The sequence below is a fragment of the Pseudonaja textilis genome, chromosome 3, assembly GCF_049901715.1.
Source record: "Pseudonaja textilis isolate UNSWEBS1 chromosome 3, rPseTex1.2, whole genome shotgun sequence".
Lineage (NCBI taxonomy): Eukaryota > Metazoa > Chordata > Lepidosauria > Squamata > Elapidae > Pseudonaja > Pseudonaja textilis.
The window spans coordinates 151251748-151270314 of record NC_141992.1 but is presented as its reverse complement, the minus strand read 5'-3'; the positions used below and the strand labels follow the sequence as shown (position 1 = coordinate 151270314).

Sequence of the window (18567 nt, the reverse complement as noted above, 5' to 3'; positions counted from 1 at the left end):
GCCAGAGTTCACCAAGACTTCCAACTTTGCAGATTGGCAGGGGAATGGTTCTGCTCGAGTGGTCAGCAAGCGTGCATGTGCATGCAGCTTCATTGGTGCTAGCAGTGTGCATGTGCACCTGCCAGTCATGCAAATGGAGGGCACGCATGGTTGTCCACTGGTCACGCAAGTGAGGACATGTGTGTTTGTGCATATGTGCTCACTGGCTATTTCCGCGGCCCTGTTGCAGTTCCCTCACAGCCCACTAGTGGGCCTCGGCCCATAGGTTTGGGAAGCCAGATCTATGCCATAGCATAATCTCATTCTTACAGTTTTGGAATATTTCCTAATGAGTGGTTTTCGATATGCAGGTAATTCTTGACTTATGACCACAACTAAACCCCAAATTTCCATCATTGAGTTTTTCCTGATTTACAACCATTTCTTGCTACAGTTAAGTGTCTTGCTGCAGTTGTTAGGTGAATCATGTGGTTATTAAGTGAATCTGATTTCTCCCATTGACTTTGCTTGTGAGAAGCTGGCTGGGAAGGTTACAAATGGTGATCACATGACCCTGGAATAGTGTAGCTGTTATAAATACATGCCAGATACCAAGCGCCTGGATTTTGATCACATGACCATTGGGATGCTCCAGTGGTCATAAATGTGAAAACCTGTCATAAGTACTTTTTTCAGCACTGTTGTTACTGGGAATAGTTTTGGTGAATAATTTTGAATATGCCATCCTTTTCATTTTAAGACCTATTTCTTTTCTGCTGTCAATTTACCAGGGACTTTTTATGCAGCCACACTAGTGTTATAGCTTTGTCTCATTTTTCTTCTCTGTTTGGTATTGTATGTGTTTGGGCTTTAATTAACCGAGGAGGTTTTTTTGTTTTTTGTTTTTGCAAAAAATCTTTCAACTCTCCTGAATTATTTTTTTCCTTCAGGATTTCCATCCATGGAATTATTTCTGCTTTCCCCCATGTTTATTGAAGTCAGTTGTCTGAAAATCTAGACTAGACAATAATCAGACTAATTTCTATTATTTCTGTCTTAAGTGAATTATGCTGAGTTCTAATTAGCTGATTGTCTATTTCTTTCCTTCTTCTTTTGGGTAATAAACTTGTCTACAGGGGCACACCAAGAATCTGCTGGATCTCCCACTTGCCAGAATTTGATTTCCAGTACATGTTGGGATAGTTGAAATAGCTCATTAGAGCAATGTGTGTTTTCTGTACATAAATCTGATTTGTGAAATTTTCACCTATTTAATTGAATGGTCTGAATACATATCTGCAGTAGAATATTGTTTATTTTCCCCTCAATATTCAGCCAAGTGCTTTGGGTATAGTTTTCACCAGAGGTGGTCTCCAGCAGGTTCTGACCAGTTCTGGAGAACCAGTAGCAGAAATTTTGAGTAGTTCAGAGAACCGGCAAATACCATCTCTGATTGGAGATTTTATAGTATCCTTCCCATGCCATGCCCACCAAGCCACGCTCACAGAACCGGTAGTAAAAAAAATTTGAATCCCACTACTGGTTTTCACCCTTGAGGTCATGAATTTCCCTAGAGGTATCTCATCTTTGTTTATGTATAATATAACCCTCCCCGCTTCCTTTTTTGGCTCTGTTTCTTTTAAACAAGCTATACCCTTCTAGTATCACATTCTAATACATTCTCTTCCACCAGGTTTCAATAATACTAACAAAGTCATATTTGCCATCCTCATACTGGGATTTCAAGTTATCCCTGCTTTTTTCTGAGCATTGATCATTCTCAGCATTCTGAGCATACTTTGAGCATTGATGTACAGGTATCTGACTTCTTTAGTAGTACTTTTCTTAAGTTTTCTTGGATCTCCTGGTATATTCCTGAATATGCCTTATTGCCACTTCCTTTCTTGTCGTATGGTTTACAGGCTTCAAACTTACACTTGGAGAACAGCTATGATATTGACATCTTTTGCCTGATGTAATTTAATATTGTAGACAAATTAATCAAGATACTTTTCAGCAGTATTAATTTCAGTCTTTGTGAGCTGCAACCCATCTCTTACCAGAGGCCTTTTCTCTAGATAGAAATCAGACCACCAAATCCAAAGTTTTCTAAGTAACACTATTTCTTGAACCAGCCATTTACCTCCACAATCCTCCCTCCTTGGGCAATGAAATTCAGTTAGAAGTATGGATGAAAACATGACATGACCTGAATCTAAATTCTTTTTCTTTTCTTCTTAGCTCCTCATAGTCTCTCAATATTCTTTTCAGGACCTTTTTGACTGTGTAATTTGTTCAAAAATAAAACAAGAAAGGGATAGTTATCAGTAGATTTGATCAGTTGGATCAACTTCACTCCTCATCTTCACTCATCTCCACTCCACTTCACTCATCTCCACTCCTAGGAATCAATAGACCTTCCTTGATAACATATCTGGTTTGATGATTGCTGACTTTGGTTCCTCTCAGCAGTGATTGTTAGCAATTGTTAGTTAACAGATAACAGATAATCAGAGTTGGAAGGGACCTTGTAAGTCATCTAGTCCAAACCCCCGCCCAAGCAGGAGACCCTACACCATTTCTGACATATGGCAGTCCAATCTCTTCTTGAAAGTCGCAAGTGATGGCACTCCCACAATTTCTGAGGGAAAGCTGTTCCATGAGTTGATTGTTCTCACTGTCAGAAAGTTTCTCCTTATTTCCAGCTTAAATATCTCCTTGTTCAGTTTCCATCCATTACTCCTTGTCTGGCCTACAGGCACTTTAGAAAATAGCTTGACCCCCTCCCTCCCTGTGGCAGCCCCTCAAATATTGGAAGACCTCTATCATGTCTGCCCTGGTCCTTCTCTTTACTAGACTAGCCAAGCCCAGTTTCTGCAACCGTTCTTTGTATTTAGCCTCCAGTCCCTTAATTATCCTGGTTGCTCTTTGTACTTTTTCTAGAGTCTCAACATCTTTTTTATAATGTGGTGACCAAAACTGGATGCAGTATTCTAGGTGTGATCTTACTAGTTGATACCCTGCCAAACCATCCTATCTTCTTTTCCTTCCCACCTTGCCTCATCTGAGTTTAAAGCTTATATCACTCAAGCCACTTTTTGCATCTTATGAACTGAGCTGCAGTTCATGAACATTTATGCCTATAAAATGTGTTTGTCAGAAAAGGCACTATCACATTCCTCCTGATTTTCAGTAAAATTACCAGCTTCAAGTTGAGGGACAAGTGGCTTAGCAATGCTAGCTTCAAAAAAAAATGGATAAGGATTTTAAGATTCTTAATTCTTCCTTAATATGGATTAAAATCCAACCTAGAGAAAGGTTTAATAAAGGTATTGCTTTCACAGGCTGTTCTAGTTCATGTGCAAAATAACAGAAATATCTTAAATCTTAACAGGAATATTCCTCAGAGCCAAAGCAGAGAGTTGTATAATTAGTAGAGGTCATGTTTTCATTAGGAAAGGAAGAAGAACATTTGAAAAATGTTATGAGTTCTGGCTTTGGTTGGAAAAAAAGTATAGATCATTTCTAAATTAATTGGAGATGAGTGATAAAGAGCTCATCTATCTCCATTAGGAAGTGTTAATCACAATAATGAATAGAATTATTAGATGTCATTTTAGGAGAACAGATTTCATATTTGTTATTTTGTAAATTGTCATTTGTTGATTATGGAATGGAGTAATTGGTTTTTAGTTACTTTGAATTTACTTAAGACAAGATAGTCTTTTTAACACAGTATCAAGCAATATACTACAGTATCAGTAATATAAAGACAATCTGGAAAATTAAAAACTGAGAGTTTATAAATGAATATGCTTGAATCAAGGAAAAATGTAAGCATGGAAGCCAACAGGAAATGAAAACAAGGTTTTGTCACAGTCCTCTATGATGACATTTAAAATGAAGGAGTAGTAGTGAAAAGGAAAGATAGCACTTGCGTTCTGAGAAATTCACATTCAGTCTAGTAAGGCTGATTTCTTGAAAACTAATTAAATCATTGTTCTAATGGCTATAAAGAACTAGAAACTTCACTGTTTTTAAATGTCTGAGTATTAGTATATAGACCACAGGAACTGTGATGGTATAGTGAAGACGCTTGCCTCCCACTCAGAAAGTTGTGAGTTCAATCCTAGGCAGCAGAGGTTTTTCTCCGAGGGCACAAAGAAAAAATATTTGCTGCTAACTCTTCATAAGCATCAGAAGGGTATCCAGCCAATAATTAGTCAACTCCGTTTAATCCCCCTGACTCTATCCCCAATAGAGTCATAAAATAGGATCATAAAAATGAGAATGTTAGTAGTTAGTCCTCATATATTATGCACTCTAATCAAAAAGTGATATAAAATTAGAAATGTGTGTCCACCAAGGAAAGTACATTATGCAAAAGCATAAATAAATATAGTGCATTTGAAAAGTAAAATGAAGTTATCTATATTTTAAGTGGGAAACTGGCTTTGGTCTTCCACCTTGTATCCTGAAAAAGAGAGAGCGCGCAAGTCCCTTCTTTTGCATTCTGAATAGAACAAATAATTAGTAACAATAGTTTTGCGGAAAAGTCAGAACTATAGAAAAGTTTTGTGTTAGATGCAGGTTTTTATATATCATTATTTATGTTTCAGAGCCCCCGGTTCCCATTGCACCTCCTCAGCTGTCATCAGTTGGTGCAACCTATTTGTGGATACAGTTGAATGCCAATTCTATTAATGGAGATGGACCCATCATTGTGAGACAAATAGAATATCGCACCTCAAGTGGAAGCTGGTATGATATACAACCAGTGGATTCGACAAAGTATAAAATTGGACACCTGGATCCTGACACAGAATACGAAATTAGTGTGCTGCTCACTAGACCAGGTGAAGGGGGTACTGGATCTCCTGGACCAGCACTTAAAACAAGGACAAAATGTGCAGGTAAGTAATTCACAAACTCATCATCTTACTTGAAATAACTGAATTTTAAAATACTAGTTCAATTGTAAAATATGAAAACTAGCAGTTACTACTTACTTAACCTTAGTAGACATTAGTAGAACACTATTAAATGTTACTGCTTGCATTTAAAATGAAGCATATATTTAATACTATGATATATTATTTTCTATCGTCTTGAAAGTTTGGATTTGAATATAGTGCTGTTTCAGTCCAGGTAGGGAACAAATGCATTTATATGTCTTATTTTCTGTTGGGTACTTCATAAAGTTACTCCAAGAGAGAAAATTATTGCTGGCTCATCAATAGGCAACTTTCTGAGAGAAAAACATTCTCTTTAGAGATTCAAAATAAGTAGTTAATGGTAGATACCTTTGTTAGTGTTTTTTTCAAGGAAGAACATAATCTCGATTAATAAGATTCTTCATAATGATCACTAATTGATCTCTAATTCTAAAACCATTCTGGTTTTAGCCAAACTGAACAAATGGGAAAAGAATAATCAAATCTGATTTCTATGCCACTAAAAAAGGACACTTGACCAAAACATCTCACCCGTAAATATGAGAATAATAACAAAATAATAAATCTAATTTTTGTTTTGTTCTCTACTATTGATTTAACTTATCAAAGTCTTTTAGGATATTCACTATTATAAATTTTTAGAAGCCACCATTTGCCTTATAAAAATATAAACAACAAATTTAAAAATTATCAAATAAATATTATATAATTATATGAATATAATTACATCATTAATATTGGGAGAAAGCAGACATTAAAACCTTCCCCAAATCATTGTGTGCACCTTCCTAAAATCCAGTAGTAAAAGATTTAGTACAATGTGTCTTGTGTATTTTTTGTATAAGTATACATCCTAATAATCCTTAACTGCAGAGAGAACTCCTTACAAATCAGTTTTATTCTTTGGGTTGGTTAAAATATTGCTGCAGTTTAAAAAAAGAGTCTCTGAAAAAATAATAATGACAATCATAAAGAAAACAGTTGATTTTTTTTAACATCCTCTATTATAACTCTAATGGTGACAGTGAAATTTAATTAATTTTATTGGCCAAGTGTGACTGGACACACACGGAATTTGTATCCATTGCATAAACTCTCATTGTACATACAAGCAACAAATGATAAATCAGTAATAGAAATATATGGTTTTGTGATTGTTAGGAAAGGATGCCAGTGGTACTTTCTGTTTATTCAGTAGTGTGAGGCACGAATTGTTAGAGTGGTAGGTTTGGAAATACACTAGTACCAGGTAAGTATGAAAGCAAAAGCAAAAGGTTAAATTAGCATCCACAGCTGCCAGAAAGTGTAGGTCTATTAACATTTATCTACTAGTAAAATATAGTTTCCCTGACACCTTATTCCTATTTTTTAGCCAACCTGAAAAATATCAAGCAATATTGAAGCTTCAGGGTGACATATAGCCTGTCACCATGGCAACTAATTTAATGATTTACACATGTGATGCCGATACAAATATGTATTTAAATGTTTAAAGTGTATGTGTGTGCGTGTGGAGTTTTTTTAATATTAAAGGGTTCCCCAGAGTATTTCGTAGTTTGCAAAACATAACAAAAAAGTAAAAAACAAATGTTTAAATGGCAACATGATAACAAAACCTCACAAAACCAGAAATAGAAAATTAAGATTACAGGTGGTCCTCAGGATTTACAGCAGGATTTATAAATTTTGAGTAAAATAAAAGACAGCCATTCTGCAGCCAAAATAAACATTTTGTTCATTTGGTGCAAAGGTTTCAACTGGCCCAGCCCCACAGTGTACTTTTTACAATAGGTTACATTCTTCTCAGATTTGCGACCTATACATGCTGTATACTTGAGTGAATAAATGCAAGGTACCGGTCCTTGTAAACTCCATGTATAAACTCTTTTGTTGTAATTAGCACTGCTAATTTTTCTTCTTGTAAATACACTATTTATGAATTTCCAAATATTGCTGAACTATAATTCTCACTTTCTGTAACTAGTTTGCCAATGTTAAGGAATTGCCATCCCTTATATAAATTGAAGCAAAACTTCAGTATAAACAAATAAGCCAAACAAATCTATGTATAAATGATAAACATGAAATTTCAGTGTATAAATAAGATTGTAGGAAACCCAGAAAAGGATGAATGTATGAGCTGAATATATGGACATAATGGAATTTGTGACAATTTATGGTAGAAATATATAGAGACAGTGAATGGTATAAATGAATAAATAAATAATTTCTCTTTGTCATGTGATTTTAATTACTTTTGCATGTTACTCCTTACCCTTTTTCCATATTTTCAATATTTTTCTTTTGATTGATTGAAATCAGTGTCTATCTTCAGTGACCATATAGACAGATGAAGCTGATCAATCCAAAGGGAATAGTATGTTGAGTGTCTATTTAAGTATACTAAAAACTTTTGACTACTCTGAAGAGTGCTGTAGAAACATTCAAAATATAAAAAAAAACCTCTGAAAATTATAAGCCTATTTTTAAACATTTCTCCTAATTAAATGAATCTTTTTTGAAAAATACAAGGAAAAGCTTGATTATATAAACACATTTAAATAATTTAGCTGAAATATTTCAGGATAGAAAGTTGGTTACAAAAAGTAATTGTTACAGGTATTTTGCCATTCTGGGGACAAAACAAGAGAACAGCAAAGTAGTAATTAGGAGATGCATACTAATCTTTCTTCTTTTGCTAAGTTTAGCTCTACTACTATATCCTCTTTTGTTGTTGTTGTTCAATATGCCTGAATCTCAGACTGCCTGAATAGATACCTGTAGTTTTTTAACAAGGTTTTTCAGAAGTGGCTTACCATTGTCTCCTTCCTAGGGCTGAAAGAAAATGGGTGGGTCAAGGTTACCCAGCAGGCTTTATGCATAAGGCAAGATTAAACACATGGTGTCCTGGTTTTTGGCTGGACGCCTTCAACTAAACCAAACTGTTTCTCTTTCTAGATAGATAGATAGATAGATAGATAGATAGATAGATAGATAGATAGATAGATAGATAGATAGATAGATAGATAGATAGATATAGATATAGATATAGATATAGATATATTCCCTGCATCTGCTGACTTATTATACATTTAAGTTTTAAACCATTTAAAGTCTTGGAATGATCACTCCAAGACTTTAAATGGTTTAAAACTTAAATGTATAATAAGTCAGCAGATGCAGGGAACTATTCTTAAAATGTGCACTATCAGATTAAAAGAATAGAGATTCCTTTAAGAACAGAATCACAATACCTTTCAATTGTAGTGATAATTGTATGCTGCAAGCTTGTTCCCTTAGGGAGGAACAGACCACTTTGCAATTCAAAGCATTGTACCAGGATTTTTTTTTAAGAAGTCTTAATAGTTCCCCCAAATGCTTGAAATATACTTTTGCGTAACACAATGAGATGCCATTCAGTTAGAACAGCCTTTCATTGGTAAATAAAGCTGCATCTATAATTAGAATGAAAGAAAATAAGACTTGCCAAAAGGCAGCTATAGAATTTGCAGAAAAACTGTTTTCACATACTTTATGAAAATCTTTTGCGTACTTGAGAATTCAAATGTATAAACTAAGTACCAGAGGTTAAGATCCTAGGTTAAATTAATTTCAATTCCAAATTGTGCAAAATATCTGTGGCTTCTGCCTAAATTGGGATAGAAACTATGGAGGCCACGCAAGAATAGCTTGTGCTTTTCAACTTCTGGGTATAAGTTGTAAGATAAATTGTCTTCATTTTGTCTATCACATTTGATACGCAATAAACTGTTGTCATGCCCCTGTCATGGAGTGTGAATCTGAGGAGGAAGAGGAACTGCTAACAGGGAGTGGGAGTGTAGCTCCATTGGCTGTGAAGGAAACTGGGGAAGGGCAAAGTCCAGCTTGGCAGAGCAGGTAGAGGTAGAACAAGGGAGAGGGAGTTCAGAGGAAGACCCAGGCCCACCCTGGGTCCACAGCTTGTCTACAGCAAACCATTTGCAAGCTTTCTTGTGCATCATCTTTAGAAAAGGCTTCCTTCTGGGACAACAGTCCTGCAAACCGATTTGATGCAGTGTGTGTCATATTGTCTGAGCATTGAAACACTGACCGCTCCCCACCCCTTCAACCTCTGCAGCAATGCTGGCAGCACTCACACGTCTATTTCCCAAAGCCAACCTCTGGATATGACACTGAGCACAGGCACTCAACTTCTTTGGTTGACCATGGAGAGGCCTTCTCTGATTGGAACCTGTCCTGTTAAACTGCTTCCTCCTCAGATTCAGACTCCGACAATGGCATGATACAAGCCCCTAAGGACATGGATTTCTGGATCCATGTTCTGTGGTCCGATGAGACCAAGATAAACTTATTTGGTTCAGATGCTGTCAAGTGTGTGTGGCAGCAACCAGTTGAGGAATATAAAGACAAGTGTGTCTTGCCCACAGTCAAGCATAGAGATGGGAATGTCATGGTCTGGGGCTGCATGAGTGCTGCCGGCACTGAGGAGCTACAGTTCATTGAGGGAACCATGAATACCATAGTATACTGTGACATACTGAAGCAGAGCATGATCCCCTCCCTTCAGAGACTGGGCCACAGGGCAGTATTCCAACATGGTAATGACCCCAAACAAACCTCCAAAATGACCACCGCCTTGCTAAAGAAGCTGAGGGTAAAGGTGATGGACTGGCCAAGCATGTCTCCAGACCCTAACACTATTGAGCATCCCTGGGGCATCCTGAAATGGAAGGTGGAGGTGTGCAAGATCTCTAACATCCACCAGCTCCGTGACGTCATCATGGAGGAGTGGAAGAGGACTCCAGCGGCAACCTGTGAGGCTCTGGTGAACTCTATGCCCAAGAGGGTTAAGGCAGTGCTGGAAAATAATGGTGGCCAAACAAAATATTGACACATAGGATTCCATCACTTAGGGGTGTCTCACTTTCGTTGCCAGAAGTTTAGACATTAATGGCTGTGTGTTGCGTTATTTTGAGGGGACAGAATATTTATACTGTTGTACAAGCTGTATACTTACTATTTTACATTGTAGCCAAGTGTCATTTCTTCAGTGTTGTCACATGAAAAGATTTCTTGATGTATTTTGCAAAATTCTTGGACATGGTACCAAGTGCCCTGATGATGATGTTACAAAATGTTTCATCCATGATCTCATAGTTTCAATGGCCAGGTCTCAATATTTCATGAAGTTTTTTCAGTTTTTTCTTTGACTCTGGCGTCTCCTGGTACAGTGATATCAACAAATTGTATGCTTCAGTTTTCAACTACTGTGTGTGATGACCTGGGACATGGCACAAAGGCAATACAGTTAAATAATAAGTAGGAGCCCCTTTATTAGCTCCAACTTTGCGCCCAATCTCCTGGTTACCTTCTGGTCTGGAGAAAAACTCTCCCAGGACCAATCTTTGGCTGCAGAGATTCAAGTCCAAAAAGTTATCAACAAAAACTTTAACTATAAGTCCAATTAAGGCAAGATGAGGTAATTAATCCAGCAGGGCAAGAAAAGGAATTCCATACCTGAAGAAACAGCAGTAAAACAACCCAGTTGGGAGGATGCCAGGAACACAGATAACCAAAGTCAACAGAAGATAAACTCATGTTTGTTCCCAGCAAACGCCGCTCTTAGCTTGCATCTCTTTTAAACTCTCTTCCCAGGTGTGCCTAATGAAGGGAATCAGGGTCCTTTCTTCCCCCGTAAGCCACACAACCCAGGTTGCTCTCTTCTCTGTTCCTCTCTGCGTGCCCTAGGATGAAGAGGGGGCCTGGTTCTTCCTCTGAACTCCCTCTCCCTTGTTCTATCTCTTCCCTGCTCTGCCCAGTTGGACTTTGCCTTTCCCAGTTTCCTCCACAGCCAACAGACCCACACTTCCGCTCCCTGTCAGTTGTTCATTTTCCTCCTTGGATTCAGACTCTGACAGGAGCATGACACTGTGATATTTGGCATGTTGTGTTCCAAATGATGATCCATCTGTATTTGAAAGAACCACAAGATCTTTACTGTCTCAACCTATATTGTTGTTATTATTGTTGTTGTTGTTGTCCAAAAATAATAATTCAGCTTGACCTAATTTGACCAGTTTTTGAAGTTGCAGAAGTTGCAGCCTCCCATGCCATTTGCTTGCCATTTGTGACCTTTCCTGCTGACTTCCCACAACGTTAGTGGGAACCAGCAGGACGTTGCTGGTTAAATGTTGTTCAGTTAAATCACATGCACACCCAACTGCTCTTTCTCCTGAAGAGACCCACCATCCACACTCAACATCAGAATCTAGTACTTATCCTCAATGCCTATAAAAGACATTGAAAAAATCAGTTATTTAACATGCTAACCACTGCAATAAGATAATTGTAGCTTCAATAAAGAAGAAAATCTTTTGGTCTCAAAATATTCCATTGAGTAAAAAGATAAATTTTCACATCTTTCCTAAATCTGGTATCTTCTGGATGTGATAAGTTAATAGCTATCAGTATTCCCATTGTCATCCTCTCCAGGTCGGGAAAATGAGGATCCAGATTGTTGGGGGCAATATGTTGACACTGTAAACTGCTTAAAGAGGTCTATAAAGCCCTGTGAAGCAGTATATAAATCTAAGTACAATTGCTATAAGTAAGGAACTTCATCTTTCACCAGAATTTTAGAGGGATTGGGCAAATAATTGAGTTTTTCTCTTATTTTCCAACTCACTTGCTTCCACCACTGAAAAAAGAGAAAGATTTGCTTCATTTGTTTTGAAAAGAGAGTCCTGTTCCTTATTACTAATGTCATGCAAAATAAAAGATTGATTCCATTACTAAGTTCCTCATATTTCTTAGGGGACTTTTATAACCAGTAAGCTAAATAATAAAAACAAAGAATTGCTGACTGCAACCAGTCTCACATGGTTTATGCAGGGAACTTCTGTGAAACTTCCCACTGCTCTTACTTACTTTCGTTTGCTATCCAAGGTCCTTTGAAATGCTGTGTTGTAGGATGCATTGTCCACCAGGACTACAACCTAATGAGCTAGAATGTCTTGGGCTCTATTAGGATCAGACCAATGGACAAATCTCTAGGAGGGGCATATCAAAACTTGTCTTGGAAAGGTCTCAATTATACATGCCAGATCTGTCCATATGTCCATCACTAAATAATGGATTGACAAGATTTTATTTCAGTCTTGATGTTATTCAGCATCAACCTCAAGCCAGATATTGCCCACAATCTAGCTTCTGGACTCACAGGTTTCTCATGCAGCAGCCTACTCAGCAGTAAACAGCAGTAAAAACAACATAGCCAATCGTATCCAATTGTCCCTAGTTTTATTTTCACAACTGCAATTTATTCTAGTGTCATTTTCTATGCAATGTATATACATATGCCAAAACATCTTTTTTTTAAAAAAGAAAAAGAAAGGAAATAAAAGTATATGATAGAAATTTAACTTACATTTTTAAGCATGTAATCCAGAGTCAATGAAGTATAGTAACTTACTTGAAGGACATTGTACTACGAGCCTCAGGAGTCTCTTAACTTTTAGAGCTTTCTAATGGTAAATGAAATTCTATTCCCCTCAAAGGCACATAAACAATAAAAGTTACTTTGAAGAAACTCTAAATACTTTGTAAAAAAAATTAGCTGATAAAATATTCTAATGATGCTGGAAGTATATTTTAGAAAGATTGATTATTTTGACACCCTTATGGAATATGTTTGCAGAAAATTCTAGAACTCTTTAAGATTTTGTAAAAAGAGATGTTGTTCTGCATGATACCTCTGAACATACTTAGCCCTCAGTTCTAAATACATATGTAGGAAATTAACCCAGTTTACATCTGAGTAAATAAGCATGGACTTGTTTCTGTCAGAAGATGTCAATAAAAAAACATATATTTTTTTCAATTGTGTATAAATATCTGATAAAAAGTATTTTTCTTAATGATACCATGATGTTTCCTTTCCTCTAACAAGATCATTCTCATATATCAAATGGAAATTTTAGAGATTAAAAGTAGAGTTCAGTGTAAAGCAGAAAATAAGAAATTGTTAAATAGATACTAAAATGCTGGAGGTCTGACAAAGTAAGATGAGCAATTGACAGATTATCAAGCTAAACACTAAAAAGAGCACACTTCTGTGTGCATATGCTGTTTAAATAAGACAGGGAAAGAAAAAAAAATGTGTTTCATTGGCATTCGGTTAACAAGCTAGAAACATGGAGATCACTTGGGTATTTCAGCTACTCAAATTAAAACTTCTTAGCATTTCTTATGAACTAGGGAACACTAAACAATTTTAAAAGAAAGCCTGAGCTTTCCTCTTCCCACTCTTAGAATAATTTGAAACATAAATTATTATTTCTTGTTGAATTTTCAACAAAATGATTCATAACATTATGGTTATATTCAAGTGCTCTTCCCCCCCCCCCGCCTTTCCCCATAACAATTTGGTTGTTAACTTGCACACTATTATTTTCAGACAGTTGTTGTGACATCATGATTTTCAGGACTAAGGATTACATTCCAGTGTTTGCTGTTCAGTTCCACCAGCCCTGAATTTTTCAAAAGTAAATGAATTATTGGTTAAGCAGTAAATAATAACTTGAATCCATATGAAAATAGCTGAATCCCCAAGTAGCCAAATCATTTTCATTTTGCTGTGCGATTTCCTCAGTCTGTCCAGGGACTGGTACAGATTTTTCATTTGCTCTGCCTACTTTCTTGTCATCTTGCAACAATGTTCTTTGCTCTAAGCAGATCTTATATTTACCTTGGCAGAAACTGCTTCCGTTTAGTTTAAGTATCTTGTACCTCGTCCTAATTTTCCTCAGTTGGTGCATTTTTATTCAGGTTAGTGCCTGGAGTTGATCTGCATTTGTCCCTTTGACATCAATACGAGTTAATGCACAATTAATATTCACGTTAATGGTCATAAAGCAAAGACAAGGAATTTTCTTCAATTAAGAACTGCATCATAGCACGTGGTAATTTATTAGGATAGCACAATCATAGTTGATAAACATTTGGGCTTATTCTCAGTCCCCTCCCTTCCCCAGCTCCCTTGCAGTGCTTCTTCCCTCCTTTGCTCTTTTAAATATAACTGCTAGCTGATGTGTGTGTTTGTGTGTGTGAGAGAGGGAGGGAGAGAGAGAGAGAGAGAGAGAGAATGAATTTTTTCCAGGTATCTAAATAGTGAGCAGGCTATGACAATGTTTTTTGGCCTATATTTTATAACATTTACTACAGGCAGAATTATCTGTAAATTTATCTTGTTTGCTTGGGAGATTTATCTTGTTTGCTTGCACATATTTAAAAATATTATGTTCATCTTTATTTTCCTGTCTCAACAGAATGCAGACATGTACATTAAAAAAAACCATACAGCTAGTCCTCAGTTTACAATTAGGTTTAACAACTACTTGAAGTTCCGATGGCCTAGAAAAGGATGGCTTATGGCCTGTATGGCCATCATAAAACATTACATCCCAGTCTTGTGACCTTCACCTGAGTGCCTGGCAACCTGTTCACAATAGAAGTGAATATTTATAGCTCAGAGTTGAACTGTGGGGTCCTTGGTGCTGGCTGGGGTTAGTTGTTTTCTTGCAGATGTTTCATTTCCAGACTAGGTAATGTAGCACTGATAATGTTACCTAGATTGATAATGAAATGCCTGCAAGAAAACAACCAATCTCAGAGTGAAGCGGTGGTTTCACAACCTGTTCATACTTATGAGTAGTTAGCATGTGTCCCAAGATCATCTAACTGCCATTTGCAACAGTGGTGGGATTCAATTTTTTTTACTACTGGTTCTGTGGGCGTGGCTTGGTGGGCGTGGCAGGGGAAGGGTACTGTAAAATCTTTAATCAGAGGTTGTATTTGCTGGTCCTCTGAACTACTCAAAATTTCCACTACCGGTTCTCCAGAACTGGTCAGAACCTGCTGAACATCACCTCTTGATTTGCAATCTTCTCTGCATGAGTTCCGCAGGCATGAAGAGGCAGAGAGAATTAATTTTTAACTGTGTGTGAAAATGCTTCTCTCCCTAGGTCTTCACGAATGTACTCCCATACTTGTTATCTAGGACTCAATTAATTTAACAATCTGCATGATCACATAACCTCAATTGGGAGTACTGGAAATGTGGTCCTGAGTGAAGCAGTCAGATCGGCATCCGCCTAATGATTGCTTCACTCAACTGATTTCCATCCCTATTGTGGTTTTTAAGGGAGGACCGTCTGTATGTAGTATGACAATTAGATTAAAAATATATATTTATCACTACATTATACTGCCACTATTGCATTTCAAAATTCAGTGATAAAAGTTTGTATTAAAGTTGATTTATTTATAATTTATATCAATCAAATTTATTTGCTGACAAACCTGCACACATTAACGACACTGGCCTCCTATATGTGTCCTAAATATCCTCCATCATGACTCAATAAACTGAGATTATTCATCCTTTGTATTTCATTTAAGTAATGTATAAATTCAGAGGGAAAAAATGTATGTTCAGGTGCATGCTCTAGCAGTCGGCTAGGGCCTTGGAGAAAAAGGTTTTGCTCATCTGTGTCCTTCACATTTCATTTCCAAGACTGGAATTTCATCCGCAAAAGTCATTCTGATAAGCTCACTGAACTGCAGAGATTGTCTCCTCTCAATAAATCCACATTTACACATGTTGTTTAATGCAGCCACCACTGACTAAATCACAGTTTGAAAGGGCATAAAATTTGTACATGACAGAATACAAATTGTATCTGGTTCCTGACCCCAATCACTTCTTTAACAAAATGGCATACCCTGAATAGTTAGGGTTGTTGTAGCTAGGGTTGTTGTAATGAAAAATTGTTGTGCAGTGCCTCTCTGTTTCTTTTGCTACATTTCATTAGGTACCTCAAAGGAAGGAGATCAAATACATTTCTCAAATAACTGGTATATGTATGTATCTTAAATAAACTTCATCTGTGGCTCAAGTTCCTTTCATGAGATGAGACAGGGCATTTTATAAGCATGGGAGTAAAACAAAAAATAAGACAATATACCATGGGGAATTATAAAGGATCAGCATTTGAAGGCTCTCAGTACTTATTAACATTTTAATCATCTTAACAGTGATTTATATTTACATTTCATAAAAAAAACTCTGTCTGTAATCTACATAGCTCTAATGAAATTTTAAAATCTACTGCTGATAATTAAGTATCTAAATTTAATCTAACCTTTAGTTACCTTACTTGTTACGGAACTTGGAGTAGTACAATTAATTTGGCGTACTGTAGTAGATGTATGTCTTATGATAGTCTGAATGCTTATGCCGCAAAATTAGTATGAGTATGCATTCCGATATATGTACTTATGCAATATGGGAACAAAACCAAAAATAAAAAATACAACATAGCATATGCAATATTTTATCAGAATTGGCTTTCAGAATTCACACATCTCTGCCAAATGAATTTTCTTCTCACTATAAAAATATTAAACCCAAATAATAACCATGTAGGGAATGACTGCAAACTGGCTTAAATCCAAAGTTCTCTTACTATGAGATTTTAAAAAAAATCTACAGAAGACTTGAAAAGCTAGAACTTTATTGCTAATAAAAAAAAGGAGATGAAGAGTGTCCTTTGATGACTTCTATCTACATAAAAAATGTTGTAGTCAAGAGGCCTCCAACAAAAGTATAAGTAAAGAACTGGTGCTGGGAGTTATATAACTGCCAGCACCAGTTCTTTAGTTATACCTTTGTTGGAGGCAAACCATTAGATTTATTATTTAGATTAAGCAACTATAATTCCTCAGGATAGCTCTTGTACTGCAGGATGAAATTCTAGGCTACAATTATTGAATTTAAAAAAGGTTTGTATTGTTTTAATAGTGCATTTTCCAAATACCTGTTGGTATATAAAAGCAGATTTATTATCTTCTTTTCTATAATGTATAGAGTAAATATAGTGCACATACTAAAGGGAGACATCATGAAGAGGCTTGTCCCATTTTTTCCCCCAGAACGGATAGTATGGACAGCCAGGAAGTTTGCAGTTTTGCAGCAGAAAACAGCAGCAGTGTACTTTTTGCCATATCCAAAAAATAAAAGCTCAGCACTCACCAAGAAAAATTTCAAACACATTGAGGAAGTCTCTTTATGTTAAAAAAAAAAAAGGCCTTCTAGGGCAATTTTTGGGAACAGGACTTGTTGTCCTATAACAGGAAGGGCTAATAAGGGACAAAATATTTCAGCAGCAAAAGGCACACTGACTTTATGCTTTGTTATGCCTAATGGTGTGACCAGGCTAAAGGCAGGAAAATTGAATTCTTAAGGCAACAGTTATTGTAGGAAAATTGGAAAGCTGGTATTCAGTCAGACTTGGAGGTTTTTCTAATTCGGAGTTCATGATGTGTATACTTCAGAAGGCAATTTTTCTAGAACCAAGTCCTAAGTGGATGTTAAATCTACTGATCAGGGTTAAAGTTTATGAGTAGACAGAGATAACATGGCTCTAACTTATTACTGTCTATGATTTGGATTCTGAATAGTTTTTAAAATTTGAAAAGACTATAGAAAAATACTGCATTACATAGCATATTGCATATACTAATATTCCTTTGATTAAATTATCCGTGTTTAAATATTCCATACATCTTTATAACAGAACCCTTTAAAACAGGGGTGTCAAACTCAAGGCCTGCGGACTAGATCCAGGCCACATGGTGCTTAGATCTGGCCCAGGGTCTGCCATAGAAATAGCATAGGACTGGCTTGCAGTGCCTCTGCCAGTGAAAAGGGAGCTTGTGAACGCCACACACAGCTCTCATGAACTCTGTTTTCACTGGCAGAGTGCTAGCAAAACAAACTACTAGCAAAAATGGCATTTGATCACATGAATGCTGTCAAGCTGGCCACGCCCACTCTGGCCATGCCACCTCAGCTCCCACAAGATCAAACACAACTCTGATGTGGCCCTCAGTGAAATAGAGTTTGACATCCCTGCTTTAAAACATATAATCCTTTAAAAAGGCACATGATAGTAGTAAATCCACTGTAAAGTATGTGATCTTTAGTTGCTTTCGATGATGTTTCAGAGTTAGTTAGCCTCTCCGAGGAGGTGTATTTCATTTTAAAGCAGTCAAGTGAGTCAACTGGATCAGCCAATATATATGTATGTGTGGAGGACTTGGAGAGCATAATACAATTGATTCCTCTATTATTTATCTTTGTTATCCATTCTTTGCTTGTGAGTAATGTATTCAGGATTGCAATTCAAAAGTTGAATAGACTAGAATCATTACAAGAAGTTGCCAGTTGTTAAGAATATTGGTTTGGCTATGAAAGAACTTTTATTTCATATGTACAAATGAAACATGATAATTGGGTTTCTGATATGGTCTAATTTGTGGTTCAGAATGTTCACCATATAAAAGGGGCATTATTGCAAACTATTCTAGGTAGTAGCTAGGATATTATGCTCTGCCTTTCCTATCTTTGTCACAGACTACTAATCTTCTTTCCCTTCAGGCAGAAACAACATCTGTTCCTTTGGCCTCCTTATGAAAAAGGAATGAAACTTTTGCTAACATCTGCATCCTTATTTTTAAACCAATTCAGGAAATATTTCAGATCTAATCAATTACAGAATGTCATTTATCTGCC

The 18567-nt window shown here is 36.5% G+C and overlaps 1 protein-coding gene across 23 annotated transcripts in view; it reads left to right on the top strand.

Moving 5' to 3' along the window:
- Positions 1–18567, top strand: part of PTPRM (protein tyrosine phosphatase receptor type M) — a 465145-nt gene that overhangs the window by 201626 nt on the left and 244952 nt on the right. For all 23 annotated transcript variants that reach the window (XM_087931096.1, XM_026699382.2, XM_087931092.1 and 20 more), the window contains exon 7: positions 4599–4892. In XM_087931096.1, coding sequence (XP_087787222.1) covers positions 4599–4892 — 294 coding nt within the window. The remainder of the gene's footprint in view (positions 1–4598; positions 4893–18567) is intronic.